Raw genomic sequence first — 16,619 nt, 5'->3', positions numbered from 1 at the left:
TATAAAAATACAGATGTCCATATGACAACATGGCAGCAGTGTCAACAAATCAGATTTAAACAAGGGTTTTTGCTTTGTTTTTGTTTTCTTTCGCTTAGCAGAAAAGCACAAAATGGACCGTTTTCTCAAAATGTCTTGGACTTGCCTGCATGTGGTCAGACCCGGACAAATTTCTAAGAGAATATTCATTTTAGCTGAAATAAATATGCTATTGTGTCTTGTGGAATTAATACATATTCATACCAAACCACTGGTGCATCTTGTAAAGATTAAGGTTCTGTCATGCAAGATTAACATGACATTTTACTCATTGGATTAGAAAAATAAACTAAAGTAGAACACCAGCATATCTGTTTTAGCTTCTACACCAGAACAGAACATTTAGAGATCCTGCCGATGTAGAAATCAGACCAGAACGGGTTACTTTTGTCATTCTAAGCAACCCGCTTTGCCATTTTTCTGGCAGCACCACTTGTTCTACGGCCTAATCTAACCTGTGGATAATCTTGTCCCAAATAAAAAAAAATTGCGTAAGCCCTCGATTTCCCCCCCCACCCCGAGCTCCCAAAATGACCTTCAATCTCGTAGCGCAACCCTGAGCTCCTAAAGCCTCTCATCTAACCTCCATCATGTAAACCTGAAGAGATCAATAGCCCCATTGTAACCATATTAACTAATACACCATCTTTTGATCCAGACATCAGCAGCTATCAGTTAGATATTAAAGACGGTGTATGTGAAGGTCTGTGGATCATCAGGTGGGCTATCTTGCATAAGGAGCACACGTATGAATCCATGGCGATGCCTCTATTTGGTTTCTGTTACCTTAAATTACCAGGTCCTAATGCTCTTAGTGGCCAACACACCATAACCATCGTTGGCCAGCTGGGGGTAAAGCTTGGCTTAATTTTCAATGCCAGCAATTTGGGGACCCCGATCTCTCAAACAATCAACAATTAAACAGCGAAACAAGAGTTGGCGGGTGGTGGGGGTAGGGGGGGCAAAATAAAAGCCAAGTGGAAAACAATTCAATGCATTGTGTTTGCCTGTACATGGCTGGACCAGTTTGGGCTGGATTGCTGGGAAGCAGAGAGAGAAGAGCTGGAACCTATGAAAAGAGCAGGACTTGTAAGATGAAGTCTGGCTGAATCAGATTTGCGCTGTAGTTACTGCTTTCACACCCGCCTGTGACGATGCTGAAGAAGAAAAAGGAAGGGGACGGCAGTGAGCCCTGTGTGAAAAAGGTAAGAGGGGACGAGCTGGATTAGTCTGGCTTTAGAGAGGGTAGTTGGAACTTGATGCCTTTTTAATATCTAGTTGTTAAGAGAATCTCTTTCTGGAAGCATCTGAAATGGTGACTGTGTACTCATCTGCTAATGGCAGGCAGGCACCGACAGTTGGCTGATGCTGGAAATGAAAGTGGTAAAATGGTTAGGGGTGTGATTCAGCAATTTCAAGGAATAGTTTTTTTTCTTCTGGCCATGTAGTGTATCCGAGAACAATGATGTTGCATCATGGACCCCTGCGTGTCAATTTCCAGTCTGCAATAAAGGCAATTTCAATTCAGTTTTATTTATATAGCGTCTATTACAACAGAAGTTGACCCCCGAGCAATTATTGCATAAACATAACATAAACAATGGCTGGTAAAAACTCCCCTAGTGGGAGAAAAACCAACGGCAGGACAGAAATGTTATCAAATTGCCAAGAGGAGAAGATGCTGAATAAGTTAGAATAAAAATGTACATATTTATTGGACATCAAGCGTGTGTTCGGTTTCACACTGTGTGGTAGTAAGTGGGAGAAAAAAGAAACACACTTACCCTCCTGGATTTGATCATTTTCTTCCATTTTGAAGTAATGAGGTAATGAAGAGGCACTCCTTTGTCAAATCTTCAAAGCTTTCCACCCTATCAGTTGACCGTCATTAGCAAAATGTTAATCTTCACTAAATTACTTCCTGATTATTGGGTATCATTAAACAATTAACATAGATAAATGAAAGTGATCAGGCCTTGGTGCCTCGGAAGTCTATTTACACGTCTACCGGCATGCTTTGTTCTAGCAGTCTGGTTTATAGTAAGAATAAGTTAGCCATTCGTGGTTAGATGTGTTATCTCCAGGTGAATTATGGTGCATGGGGCTATCAACTCTGATGTAAGAGTGGAAAGACGGTGTGAATCAATCAGTTTAGAGGTCCGACTGCAACAGTCGGCCTCCTACTCGATTCCCAGAGCCAGAGGGAACTGTGGTACCTTGTGTGACCATGTCACTGCATGATAATGGTTATTTTCTCTTATTTTCTAAACTGAGGATGAACGTGTCTATTTACAAGCTGCTGTGTCTGTCGTCTCGTATATTCACCTTTTTTTTTCCCCCTCTTTTTCTTTTGCTGTGTTCTTCTAAAAAAGATCTTATTCTACAGAAGCCACGATAACCTGAACTATTAACATTGAGTCTGGCAGTTATTGTAATTCAAATAAGTATGTCTTTAATTAGCTGCATGTGAAAGTAGTGAATTTAAATCTGGGCTCTCCCGTTTCCCTGCAGATCCAGTTTGCGGAGCAGAAACAAGAGTTCAACAAGCGACCCTCCAAGATCGGCCGGCGCTCTTTGTCCCGCTCCATCTCCCAGTCTTCCACAGACAGCTACAGCTCAGGTAAACACCACGGTTGTTACTCAATCACTGCACGCCGCCACTTATCAGACGTTCTGGCGGATATGATACTTCCCGTCAGATTCCACCTTAATGAATGGTTGACTGACCTTACCTGTCGCGCCACTCGCCACCTCCGCCCGTGTCCCTGGCTCTCACTCTCACACTCTGACCCTGTGGTTCATGTGAAACTGTGGGCTGTCCGTTGGAGGATTAGCTGCTGACACGGACAGCCAGAGCTGGGAACCATGTGGAAATTGAATGGCATATGAGGTTTAAATCCCATATCTTGTAACTTACTACAGTTTTGAACGATCACAGAGATGATAAATGTGACGGTAGATGGGTAACGGTTATGACATAATACCAGTCTTGTCAGCAATGAAGACATCAGGTTCTCTAACAGCAGAGTTTTTGAAGAGGTTTAAACGCTACGCTGCTGAAACAGCTTCATCACTTTGATAGCCTGCTGTGTCAGAAGTCAAAAGACAACATTAAAATGATTTTAATCTGTGTGAGAATGCTTGGATGGCATCACAGCTGGATGTGGAATATGATGGACAGATGGATGACAGATGGGCGGTATTAGTGGACTTTGGTCACTCAGGTCAAGCCTTTTGTATTAAGCTTTCTCTGAATTCTGAACTTGAGAAATGTTGAGGTCCCTGCGACCGTCCAACACCTTATTCAGTCACCAAGTTCAGTACAATGACACGGCCACCAGGAGCATGTCTCTGATGTGGAAATTTGCCAGCTGTGAATTCATGACACCCAAGGATACCCGTCTGCACAGCCTGGAGAGTGAAATAATTAATGGGAATGACGACCAAAACAGTTGGAGCAACGGCCTTTATCATGCCGAGCATTCCCACGGCTTTGATGCTGACAGAGATAATGCTTGAGGGGAAAAGCGTCAGCCTCTGTATTTCAGTGGTCGGTTGGTTGTTTTGTTTGTGGTTGATTTACAGTTCTGAATAAACAGAAGTGACATCAGCAGGTCTGACATTTAAGAACACCAGGTTAAACATTTGTAAGTGAGGACACCTCTGTAGACCATTACTTCATCTTATACCGTCAGTTGTATATGTTACTGATTGTGTCTTGAGTTTTAGAAAAGTCAGATCCAACCTGGAAATGGAAAACAAAAGACAGAATGTATTAGCAGACTAATGTGTGTGCCGCACTTGTGCAGGTGTGTATGGGTTCAAAAAGACAAAAACACAAACTCATGTTGAGGGCTAAGTCTGCCAGCCAGGGGTGGGAGACGCAGCACCCAGGTGTAATACAGGACTGTCTCAGAAAATTAGAATGTTGTTATTTTCTGTAATGCAATTACAAAAACAAAAATGTCATACATTCTGGATTCATTACAAATCAACTGAAATATTGCAAGCCTTTTATTATTTTAATATTGCTGATCATGGCTTACAGCGTAAGAAAACTCAAATATCCTATCTAAAAAAATTTGAATATTCTGGGAATCTTAATCTTAAACTGTAAACCATAATCAGCAATATTAAAATAATAAAAGCCTTGCAATATTTCAGTTGATTTGTAATAAATCCAGAATGTATGACATTTTTTTTTTTTTTTTTAAATTGCATTACAGAAAATAAAGAACTTTATCACAATATTCTAATTTTCTGAGACAGTCCTGTATGTCATCTGATGAGTGCAGTCTCAGGTGTATTACACTAAGATCTAAGAAAGCCTCAGCTCTACCCAAAAATTCCTGGAAGAGAAGAAACACAAAGGCTAACCCCTTAAGTCATCGCACTCCCTCATAAGAAGAGTAAAAACTTGTCAATTACAAATCACGCCTCACTTTTTTTAGTTTCATAGATGAGATATTCTTGACGCACCTTTACTCAGTACACCCCGACCTCAGAAATCTTGGCACCTCGGAGTAATTTAAGTAAAGGAGAAATGGAGGCCAACAAGAGCAGTAACTCTTGTTACTCATTAGATCACAGGTGTCTGGGACGGAGCGCTGCTCTTTAACCCGTTCTGACCTGATGTCTGGAACGATGCACAGGTCACGTCAACCTAAACAGTTACTCTTTCTTTTTTTTTGTCTAGGATTTGGTTTCCAATTTCCAATAAATTCTAACCTTTGAACGTCTTTTTATTTAATGTTCCTAGATTCTTCAGAAGCAGAGAACTAAGATGTCAGTGGGCAGCTGTGACTTGTGCAGGAAACCCTCAGGCTTCTTTTTTTTTTAACACCTGATCTGTCATGTATTGTACAAGCTGCAGCTTTCAGGTTGATTTCAGATCCATGGGAACTCTGTGAACTGTTTTCTTCCCCCAGCCATTGGCCCCCTCTCATCTCACATAATTCCCTCATGAGAGTGACGCTCTCTGATCTGAGGGATCCGATATGATCCGAGTGATCTGTGATGGTTCTCACAGCACGCAGGCCGCCGGTCGTTCTGTTCTACTCCGGCAAACATTCATAAGCTATTTTTAAGCCGGACTTAGTTTACAAAGCAAAGGCCAGACAGTCGCATTGGAAGTTTGCATGAGGTTGAAAAGTGTTTAATTGTGAAGCCTCTTGTTTTTGGTGCAAGCGTAACACCTTTTCTCCCCCATTGTGATAAATGATGCTGGTTGTGTTGGGTATCGCTGTGCAAGCATCAGTACGTCCACTGATCTCATCTCACACACGCCTTCCTGTCAGTCTGGATTGAAGATTTGCAACTGAGATTTGTTTCGACACCTCAAGCATCTTTTTTCATTCTTTCCTTTGATATTACAGCACTGTTTGTACTTGAACTTTGATATTAATTGGAAAGCTGATAATGCAACAGAGGATTCTTTTCCTATAAGATGCTTCTAAATGTTTGAGCCACTAGCACCTGTATGGTCATTTAGGGGTGGTTTTAGGGCTGGGCGATATGGACCAAAAGTCATATCTCGATATTTTCTAGCTGAATGGCGATACTCGATATATATCGATATTTTTTCTGTGCCTTAATTGGGGTTTCCCCCAAAGCATTATAGCATAGCATCTCTGTTAGCTTCATTTTTTTCTGAGGCAAACCCTTAAAAAAACAGTCAGTTTTAATACAAAGCCTCGTGCCAAATGTCACACAGGTACCTTTATTAACAGAGGTCTGCACAATATCAAAATGTATAAAACAAATGAAATAAAAATAAACTGCCTGCATATATAGAATAAAAATGCTTCTTGAATAAAATAAAACAAATATCCCTTTCCTGCATAACAATTAAATTAAAATACACTGTGCAATTAATACAATGTAGACAGTAACAGGCAGACTTTTCCACTGAGGTTGACAGTTGTGCAAATAACAAAACATTTGTGCAAATCTCAAATAAAACATTCAAGTCAATTTGTCACAAAATAAGCTATATCAAAATCATTTAAAAAAAAAAAAATGTAAAAAAAAAAATATATATATATTTTTTTTAAATCGATATAAATTATATTTTCTCGTACCATATCGTGTTTGAAAATATATCGATATATATTAAAATCTCGATATATCGCCCAGCCCTAGGTGGTTTTAACATTACTGTCATTAACTTCCTTTCTCTGGGACATAATGTCTTGAGAAGACGGGCGACTGTCTTCAGTATAGTCCTCTTGTAAATATCTGCCTTCCTAAAGATGTGTAATGGACTTGTTTGGAAATGGCTTGAAAAGCTCTTTAAGATTGTGTCGAAAAGAAGTGCTGATCCTTGCTGAGGAGAAGTTAATCAAGTGTACTTGATTAACTGCACTCAGCTGCTACGCACGCTCTCAAGTCATCAGGAAACATTTAGGGTGAACTTAGATTTTCACTTCTAAATGTTGGCTTAGTTTTGTTAAACGATGACAATGAGTGATGTGTAATGTCTTTTTCATCTGAGGATGTATTTACATTTTAAAGACCTGCAGTTTGTATATCCTGATACACAAAACTTGAAGACAAGGAAAACAAAAAAGAAGTGTTTTCTCTCTTTTTCATCCAACCAAGAGAAAAGGTCCAAGAATCCTGGAATTTTGTCATCATTGTTGTATTTTGTCATTTGCACATTTTCCACAAAAAGATTTAAAAAGTAACAATACTTTTTATTCATAGGCATCTTTCATGACATTCAAGGTCACCGTACAGATAAAAGAAAAATGCATAATAAAAACAATAAAATGCAGATACTACAGTATAAAGATAATAAATAAAAACAATAGATAATAAGATGGACAATACAGTGATAAGTGGACAAGTATGCATAATGATCATAGTATTAACTGTAAATACCATGTAAGAGTAAATACAATATTTTCCTTTTTGATATAAGATTATTTTTGTATTAAGTTGAGTTTGTATTTTTTTATGACTTTATAATGAATATAATATTCCCACTTCATGATTTTTTTGTTTTAGTAGCTTCTGTACCACTGAAACTTTTCCTTATGGATTGAAAAAGTATATTTTTGAGTTTAACTAAATGGCTTCATTTGTAAATATCACCATTATAATGAACATTGTTTTATAATTATTAATAGAAACAGAGATGAGTGAAACTTACCCCTCACCTGTTCCAGTGACCAATGGCAGCTATTGTCTTAGTTGTTGTACAATCTCAGGTGCTGTCTGTAGATCTTTTATTAAAAAAGAACCATCTACCAAAACACTACCTGAAACATGGACTGCTGGTGCTTCAAAAAGAAGTCGCAGAGCTCTACGGGTGCTGATGGGTTAATTTGGTAAGTAGGTGAACAGTCAAGGTTTGCTGCAGTCGCTCAGCTGGAGCCTATAGACAGATAGACGACTTTATTGATCCCTGTGGGAGGCTCCCTTTGGGTTATTTCTGCTGTAAATGGACATTTTAAGATGGGCGGTCAATGGAGATTTAGTCGTTTTCAGAGCCAGCCTCTAACAGTCATCTAATGAACTGCAGTTTTTCCTGCATCAGCGGTGGTTTCAGCTCTGAAAACTGGATGTTGCCCCATTTGCATAACTGACAGTTTTTGCTAACAAACTTATGTTTTTAACATCCATTTCTCTACACAGTCTCCCTTGTTTTCATTCGTCGTGACTCAAAGGAGCTTGTATTTGCTCTCCCCAGCCATTTAAAACTTGTAACATAATGTAAGAATCTGCTTTTCAGACTTGGATCAACATTTGTCGTAGTATTTAAGTCTTTTTTTCATCTCTATACATTGATGGAAAAAGTGCAAAGTCAGTCATTGCTAAAGGCTTGACCTGTAAATTCTATATTTGTTTTTCTTACAGACTGAAAAAAATACTTTAATGGACAGTGACAATTCTGTCATGTTTTTTTTTTTTTGAAAACGCTCAGGCTTTAAGAGGTTTTATGGGCTTAGGTTTTGGAGTGTTTTTTTGAATTGCGTTAACAGGACTCATCTCCCATCTCTCCCCGTTTTTAGTTTTTCAAAATAAACAGCATTTATTTAACATTTCTCTCATATTTGGGCCACGGCAAAAGGATTGTTTTCTGTGCGTCACCAGTGTTGTCTCACCCTCCCTCTTCTCAGACCAACTGAGCCCTCGGGTAGGCAGGAAAGAAAAACCTGTACTTTTCAAAATAATAGATCCAGCTCTGCTGGAAAAGTAGCAGAAGGTCTTGATCTGAAGGAATGTGTCAAAGTACAGTTTCACTACTCAAAAGACAGCTGCAATGGTAGCTGGTACCAGTGCATGTCCTTTTGCCGGGACGGATGTGTGGAATTTGTCATATTTCTCCCACGTACCTGCAGCACACGTGAACGTCTGTGCAGGGAGTGGGCCAGAAGCACAGGAAGTAAGCTTGATGGTACAAGACAGAGTACTGGTACTCCCATTTGTTTCTCTCACACGCACTGACACTTTTTGTTGTGGTGGTTGCCAGCTGCTTCTCCTTCCTGCTGTAAGCGGGTTAGTGGAGGTTTGGCAGGCGGCTTTATAATCAATGAAACTATGTTGTTTTGAATCCATGGTCTTGTGAAGTTAGATTACAGGGCGGTGAGAAGAGCACTTTTTATCCATTGGCAGAGAAACCAAAAACCACATTGTGTTTGTTTTTGCACAGAAATATTCACTTCGGATTGTGTCTACTAAGAATCGCTCATTTCCAGTAAGGGCTTTTATGTGGCATTGACCCTATTTGTTTTTGTGTGTGTTTGTTTGTGATATTCTGTGTACTTCTTTATAGCGGCATCGTACACGGACAGCTCAGACGATGAGACATCCCCTCGCGACAAACAACAGAAAAACTCCAAAGGCAATGGAGACTTCTGCATCAAGAACATCAAACAGGCCGACTTTGGACGCAGAGAGATTGAGATCGCTGAGCAGGGTAAAGCAACAGACCCTCATCACACACTTTATAAACTCAGATCTGATAAGTTATAATTTAAAACTGACATAAAACGAGTTGGGACGTGGATGTGTGTTTTATTATTTCACGATCGTGTAAAGATTGTGTGTTTGGTGCATTAAAAGAACCATCAGCTGGGTGAGACTACAGTATTGCAAGTGATTTAATTAATAGATTGCCAGGCAAGCCTTGAATAATAGAAAGCAACCTAGGAAGAGAGGAATTGTGGGTTTTTATCTATGCAGATGTGTGGGCCTTGTGCGGCCTCACCCACACTGCTGGGTGACCATATGTTTCCTGCCATTACAAGTCACTGAAACTCAAATTACTTCACAAAACAAATGCTGAACCCAGTTGAACCCTGCAGCCAACACACACACAGTTAAATCCATATCATCTGTAACTCCTTTAGACTGTTGAGTCGATGGATACAAGATGGGAATTCCTGAGCCGCGCAGCTGTATGTATATGCATTAGTAAGCACGTGCTTCTCTTGCAGAGATGCCAGCGCTGATGGCTCTGAGGAAGCGAGCCCAGGGGGAGAAACCCCTCGCTGGTGCCAAGGTGGTGGGCTGCACTCACATCACTGCCCAGACTGCTGTGAGTAACAACAAAAGACCCACTTCTGTCACTCCCAAAGCCAAATGTAATGCAAGTGCCTCTGAGAAAATACTCAAGACCCTCCGTGAATCGTCCTCAGGTGCTGATGGAGACTCTGTCAGCGCTGGGGGCTCAGTGCAGATGGGCAGCATGCAACATCTACTCCACTCAGAATGAGGTGGCAGCTGCTCTGGCAGAGGGAGGTGAGGCTCTGCAGTTCCTGCACGCGACACCTGATGCTCTCTATTTCACACTCCGCTGATCCTTCAGTCTTTCTGTCAACGGCGTGTCCGATGCTTCCCGTCTCTGCAGGTTTCAGTGTATTTGCATGGAAGGGCGAGTCGGAGGACGACTTCTGGTGGTGCATCGACCGTTGTGTCAACGTTGAAGGCTGGCAACCCAACATGGTAGCGCACAGTGGGGTCTTTTATTAGTGGCTCTCAACAAACGACAGTCTTTTTTTAGTAAATGTATGACATTAGTACATTTTGTTCCTGGGAATAAGGGTTCAGATGAGGGTTCACTAGTCATATCCAAATGCGTCATTTGACCATTTGAAACATCAAGAATGTTCTTCTACAGTATTTGTCACTTTTTCATTCCCCGTTTCTAAAATCCTCCCTTTCATCCCTATCTTGTTCCTCCTTTTCCTTGATTATTAGATCCTTGATGATGGTGGAGACCTGACTCACTGGATTTATAAAAAATATCCAAACATGTTCAAGAAGATCAAAGGCATTGTGGAGGAGAGTGTTACTGGAGTGCACAGGTAAGGGGGCATCTTAGTTAGATTGATATCATCATTACTGAGTTAAAACACACTATCTCATCTCTAATTTAGATCACATACACATGTACACAAAGCTCCACATTGACAGACTCCTGCTCACAGGAAATTTATTTAATATGGTAACATCGCCATCTAGTGGTGAAAGTGTCTCTCGTGCTGCTGCACTCAGTTACAACACTTCAACATGTGCTTGTAACCGTAACCGAGTTATAAAACAAATGTCCTCCTAAATTGAAAGCAGGGGTTAAGTGTAACCCCGTTATTTCAGATCTGTAAATGAGGAATTTATTCAGTTTCTGCATTAAATGGCCATAAAATGTGATTTGATCTTCAACTGAATCACAATAATAGTCATAGTGCTTAAACTGTCTTTATGCAAACAAAGTTCTTGTGTCTTTTATTGAACACCTTTTGAATTATTAACACTGCTTGACACATAAACGTTCTACTTCTTTAAAAGAAATTGGTACCTGTACATTTCACACCAGGAATCTAGTTAATGAAACAAGTTTGGAGGTGTGGTTGACGGATACTTTGACTGACAAGACATTCAAAACATTTCAAATGTGCGAATGTCCCCATTGTGGGACGAATAAAGTCTTGTCTTGTATGGATGAGTTTGTTCGACACTAACGCTGACTTTTTGCTGCCATGGATAATAAACTTCACTATAAAGTTCACTAGTTGCTACCTGCCAGTCTTTTGCAGAAGTTGGCAGATGTGAGTTCACACAGCATATAAGTTCTCTTGGAAATCCTCTGCATAAGTGGAAATATTTGAACGCACGTCAGGCGAATCTGAAAGACTGTGGAAGGAAGAATTTGGCAACCAGAGTAGAGGTTATGCAGGTTCTCAGACATTAATGGACAGACAGACGTAACACATGAGTGCACCGACGCAAATGGAAATGAGGTGTAGGACTGGAAATGGATCCTTTCCAGTAGGTTAATCTCTAATTCATCAGTTTAGAGTCTGTAAATCAGTATATTATTTTGGACACCAACTCGAAATGATTCCACACAAGCCCCCCTTTTTTTTTTTAGAGGTACATCTTTTTGGAAGAAAAAAACAACTTTCTTTTATGTTCTAGGTACGATTTTTTTAAATTTATTTTATACATAATTTAATAAATTCATTTCCACATATTTCTATAAGTTAATGACATAGTGATGAAAAGATGGCAACTTCTTTTGGCAAGTCAAGCTGTGTGTTAGATGTTTTTTATACACAGTACAAAAATACTTGAAGAATTTTACCGTTTAAGATTTATTTATGTATTTTTATGACACAATGTATGACAATGTATGAACACCTTAACAAAACATGATGGTCTTTCATTTAGAAAACAATCTTGGTCTTAAATTACGGTCTGTGCTTTTAAAAGTGACGACTCCAAATATAAGATGACCAAACTTTTTTCTGCTGTATTCAAAGGTGGGAAAAAAAAAAAAAAAATTATATTCAGGTCAATATGGTGATAGTTGTTGGTTGAAGCACATCGTGCGTTAATGTGACTTAGATGAAGATCGGATCTTATGGCATTTTATGGCAAATGAATCCAGAAAACCAGTACCGGTAATTCCAAGGTTTTCAGCATTTCCCTCGCCTCTGTATTCAAATGTATGACATCAACCGCTGACATTTATGTCTACACTGAATAACGTGTGTGTGTGTGTTTGTGTGTGTGTGTGTTTGTAGGTTGTACCAGCTGTCCAAAGCAGGGAAGCTGTGCGTTCCAGCCATGAATGTCAACGACTCGGTTACCAAGCAGAAGTTTGACAACCTCTACTGCTGCAGAGAATCCATCTTAGACGGGTATCAATCTCCCCCTCGTCATTTAGTTACGAGCTACAGACTGCATGTGTTGTTTCAATATTTAGAGCCGCAGGTTAATTACACCCACGTGCTGTCACGCTGTCAGGATGAATCATTCTTAGTCTGTCAGTAAAATGCTACCGTTCTGGTCCTCAGCTTGAAGAGGACCACTGACGTCATGTTTGGAGGCAAGCAGGTGGTGGTGTGTGGATACGGAGAGGTAAGACTGATGATGACTTACGCAGATGTTTATCAAAACCGGGCGTTACAGCCAACATGACCATGAAACATCGTACATTTATTTACACACACACACACACACACACACACACACACACACACACACACACACACACACACACACACACACACACACACACACACACACACACACAACATCCATCACAATCTTCAGTTTTTGTCTGCGATTTTAGTCCTCTGACCGAATCCGTCTCATGTCCTAATAAAGTTTGTTAGAGTAGAATGTCAAGAGGGCTGATGTCACCTGTTAAAACTAATATATATATATATATATATATATGAGAGAGAGAGAGACACACACGTTCTCATTCAAACAAAGTGTGTGTGGGGGAAGTGTGTCCAAACCTTTGGTGTGTGTGTGCGCATATATATATATATATATATATATATATATACATACTCTACACACAGGACTGTCTCAGAAAATTAGAATATTGTGATAAAGTCCTTTATTTTCTGTAGTGCAAAAAGGTCATACATTCTGGATTCATTACAAATCAACTGAAATATTGCAAGCCTTTTATTATTTTAATATTGCTGATTATGGTTTACAGTTTAAGGTTAAGATTCCCAGAATATTCAAATTTTTTGAGATAGGATATTTGAGTTTTCTTAAGCTGTAAGCCATATATTATATATATATATATATATATATATATATATATATATATATATACAATAATAAAATTCAACAACCAGCTAGTTTAAACATGGTACCAAGACTGTCACGAACAGGATATTTATGCACTTTGGAGTACCATTCTGTACCGTTTTAAACACGTATGGACCACAATGACATCTCCCACAATACATCTTGATTGTGTCACCTGCGTCATGAGGGCAGCATGTATAGTGATATTTATTTGTTTTTCTGTCCGTAGGTTGGAAAAGGCTGCTGCGCTGCTCTCAAAGCGATGGGCTCCATCGTCTACGTCACAGAGATCGACCCCATCTGCGCTCTGCAGGCCTGGTAATCTTTTAGACTTTTTCTTTGCGTAATAATTGGCTCTTGGTTAGTTTTACACGGTTTTCTTTCTTTCAAAACTTCTCTCAGCATGGACGGCTTCAGGCTGGTGAAGCTCAACGAAGTCATCAGACAAGTGGACATCGTCATCACCTGCACAGGTTTGGCTTTTGTGTTGAAACATAATCCACGAGTGAGGGAGCATGTACACGTGAGAGGACCTGGAGGGTGCGTGACAGGTTTCTGTCAGTTTATTCTGGGCGATCAGACAGCTACTCATTCATTTTAATCAGTTACTGATTAAGATCTCAGCCCTGCAGCGCAGGAAGTGAACGCTGAACTGGAGCAGTAAATGACATGTCCGTGCTTCATTATCCATGGCTGCTGGCAGGCGTGGAGCAGGGGCCTCGATCTGCAGCCAAACGGGAGAGATAATCAGAGGGTGCACGGCAGCGCTGCAGCGTTTTGTTAATAATGTTTCAAAGGAAGCAGGACGTGCAGAAGCTGTAATAAGGTCACGCACTGTTGGCTACACTAATAACAGCCTAGTCGTTTCACTATTTAGATGTAGTAAGGTGAGCAAGATTAAATGATCTTGTTGCAGGAAACAAATTGTATCCTGTTGCTGGAGAAAGGGAAGAATAGTTAATTCTTTACAAATCTTTTCACTTACAGTTTTTTCCAGACCTAATTAACTTTGCTCAGCTTTTGCGATAAGTAATTAAATTACCAACAGTTCAGTCCTGGTTTTCCTTCTTCAGGCCCCAGATTTCACGTACTGTGTTTTTTTCAAACAGTCGGCAACAAGTTAACTTCCTGTTTCTTAGATTTTCTCACCGCTCACACTTGTTTCTGTTTACTCCCCTCCCCCGTCATCAGGCAACAAGAACGTGGTGGTGAGAGAGCACCTGGACCGCATGAAGAACGGCTGCATCGTGTGCAACATGGGACACTCCAACACGGAGATCGATGTGGTCAGTCAGCGGCTTCCTCAAACTCTGAATGAACATGTTTTGTTTTTTCTCCTCGTCGTCATAACTGCACAAACGAGCGGCTTGATGAAAGATCAGAACGTTGTGGGTGTCCCATAACGGCTAAAACACAAGCAGGTTGATGAAAACTGAAAAGCCTGGCCTTGGGCAGTGAGTGTTCAGAGTGTTGTCATGGTTACAGACAGCTTATGGATGAGTGTGGTTGTAGTTAGAGACATGAAACATTTCCTGCAGAGGTCGGAACTAAATCTTTCTGACAGAAATCAGCCTTTTCATTTTGTGGGCAGTGCGGCCGCTTTAACTGTTCATATTTTACTCCTACTGAGAGGAACTTTAATACAAATGGCTCTAATGATTTAACCTTCATACGCCACCACAATGGATCTGAAACAGCTTTAATTTTCAAAGGTTTCATGAAAATATGACCCTAACCAACTTCATTTTAAACGGAGAACTTCTTTTTTTCAGCCACTCAAAAGTATTCAGAAAGATAGTTAATACTTGTATGATGTGTGCATGAAGTCTGGAGCTCATGGATGTCACCAAATTCTGAGTTTCCTCAACTGACAGTGTCCTCTCTAGAGACAACTTTGCTGGTGCTGCTTGTTTGTGAGTGTTTCTGTCTTTAGTTCAGTAACTGAAGGGCATTTCTATTGGATGAGCTCCGGCTACTCACTTGGCTCCTGAGCAATAATCACTTTTCTTTCCCATCAACAAGATGAATTGCTTCTGCAGTCGTTTAAAGTCATTATCTGCATTGTGAAGCTCTGTCAGTTTTGTAGCACTTGGCTGAATGTGAGAGAAGACTATAACTCTGTCTACAAGACCACAGAAACAGGAATAACAACACTCACGGCACAATCATCATCATTTGACGTCTGATAATATGATCGCCAAAAGGCTTTGCGTGTGTCTTACATGCAACGTGATCAGGCTTAGTATGTATGAAATGCACAGAGCTGCTGCATCATTGGCCTTCATTTCTTCGCGTTGTCCTCCTCCTACGTCTGCTTCAAGTCTGCCGCGCTTGTTCACTAATTGTTCTAACTAACCAGAAGAATGTGAACATGAAAGGGCGTGTAGCGCCGCCGAGCATAGTGGAGTCGAACGCACCTCACTCTTCTCACGCATCTGTACTCGGATTCCTTGGAAACTCCAGTTAAATCGTTTGCTCGATTCGGATGTGGATGTAACCATACTGGGTGATAATATTTCCTTCTGCAGAGTTTTCTTGACTTGTGTTGATGTGAACTTTATCCACTTATCTTCTGTGGTCTCCCAGTCCTTCAGATGTCGTGATGCCCGTCCTTTCTGTTTAAGGATGAACCAAACCCTTGATTTGGCCAGACCTAAAGTTTTTGATTTTCCTTACAAATATTGGTATCGCATTGTTTTTTTTTTTCCAGCTTTAAGCATTAAGATCTCCTTGGACTTCATATTTGTAGCTCCAGTCAAACAGCTGCCAAGAGCCAACTAAAACCTGCTATCACCTCCAGAGCTTTTATCTGCTTGATAAAAACCTGACTTCTTCTAAGTTAATGACTTGGTTTTATATAGCGCCCTTCAAGGCACCCAGAGCGCTTTGCAGAGATCATTATTCATTCATACACATTCTCAGCGGTGGTGGTAGCTACGTTTGTAGCCACAGCTGCCCTGGGGCAGACTGACAGAAGCGTGGCTGCCATATCGCGTAGTAGAAATTGTGTAGTTGTATCTAAACCTGAGTCTTTGTGTATTGTTGCTTTTATCAGACACTTCGAGTCGACCATTAAAGACAAAGACGAGGGCTGTTTTTCCTGACTCGAGAGTGCTGAGTCAGTTCAGTCCAAAAAGGCTTAACATGTTTGAGCCACGATGATGAGAAGAAGAAAAATATGCAAAAATCAGCTGAACATGAGTAATTGTTGATGTGCTGACCTTCCAGGCGAGCCTGCGGACTCCTGAACTAACCTGGGAGAGAGTTCGCTCTCAGGTGGACCACGTCATCTGGCCCGATGGGAAGAGGATAGTTCTGCTGGCAGAGGTACGCACAAGAACACCGACAAATGTACACGTGAATGGACGTCGGTGCGAGCGATGGTGAACTGTGACACATTTGAACCCTGCTAGAGAGAGCACCAACCCTTTTAAAATGAAATACAGTGGAGAAGATGGTCTTTTTAATTAAAAGTATTGACATTTAGTTAGGAAGTTGTTAAAAAAAAAAGATTTGTG

General features: G+C 40.4%; 1 protein-coding gene across 2 annotated transcripts in view; it reads left to right on the top strand.

The window, feature by feature from the left end:
* Positions 1 to 16,619, top strand: part of ahcyl2b (adenosylhomocysteinase like 2b) — a 46,653-nt gene that overhangs the window by 25,634 nt on the left and 4,400 nt on the right. Inside the window, exons 1-13 of one of the 2 annotated variants that reach the window (XM_061715180.1) lie at positions 1,078 to 1,244; positions 2,551 to 2,659; positions 8,819 to 8,962; positions 9,483 to 9,583; positions 9,684 to 9,786; positions 9,896 to 9,990; positions 10,246 to 10,352; positions 12,072 to 12,188; positions 12,345 to 12,408; positions 13,331 to 13,419; positions 13,504 to 13,574; positions 14,293 to 14,387; positions 16,330 to 16,428. In XM_061715180.1, the coding sequence (XP_061571164.1) occupies positions 1,194 to 1,244; positions 2,551 to 2,659; positions 8,819 to 8,962; positions 9,483 to 9,583; positions 9,684 to 9,786; positions 9,896 to 9,990; positions 10,246 to 10,352; positions 12,072 to 12,188; positions 12,345 to 12,408; positions 13,331 to 13,419; positions 13,504 to 13,574; positions 14,293 to 14,387; positions 16,330 to 16,428 (1,245 nt within the window). In that variant the 5' untranslated portion in view covers positions 1,078 to 1,193. Of the gene's footprint in view, positions 1 to 1,077; positions 1,245 to 2,550; positions 2,660 to 8,818; positions 8,963 to 9,482; positions 9,584 to 9,683; positions 9,787 to 9,895; positions 9,991 to 10,245; positions 10,353 to 12,071; positions 12,189 to 12,344; positions 12,409 to 13,330; positions 13,420 to 13,503; positions 13,575 to 14,292; positions 14,388 to 16,329; positions 16,429 to 16,619 lie in introns of those variants that run through there. The other variant, XM_061715179.1, reaches the window with a different exon arrangement.

Source organism: Cololabis saira, chromosome 23 (assembly GCF_033807715.1).
Source record: "Cololabis saira isolate AMF1-May2022 chromosome 23, fColSai1.1, whole genome shotgun sequence".
Taxonomy (NCBI): domain Eukaryota; kingdom Metazoa; phylum Chordata; class Actinopteri; order Beloniformes; family Belonidae; genus Cololabis; species Cololabis saira.
This window is presented reverse-complemented; position numbering and strand designations above follow the sequence as displayed.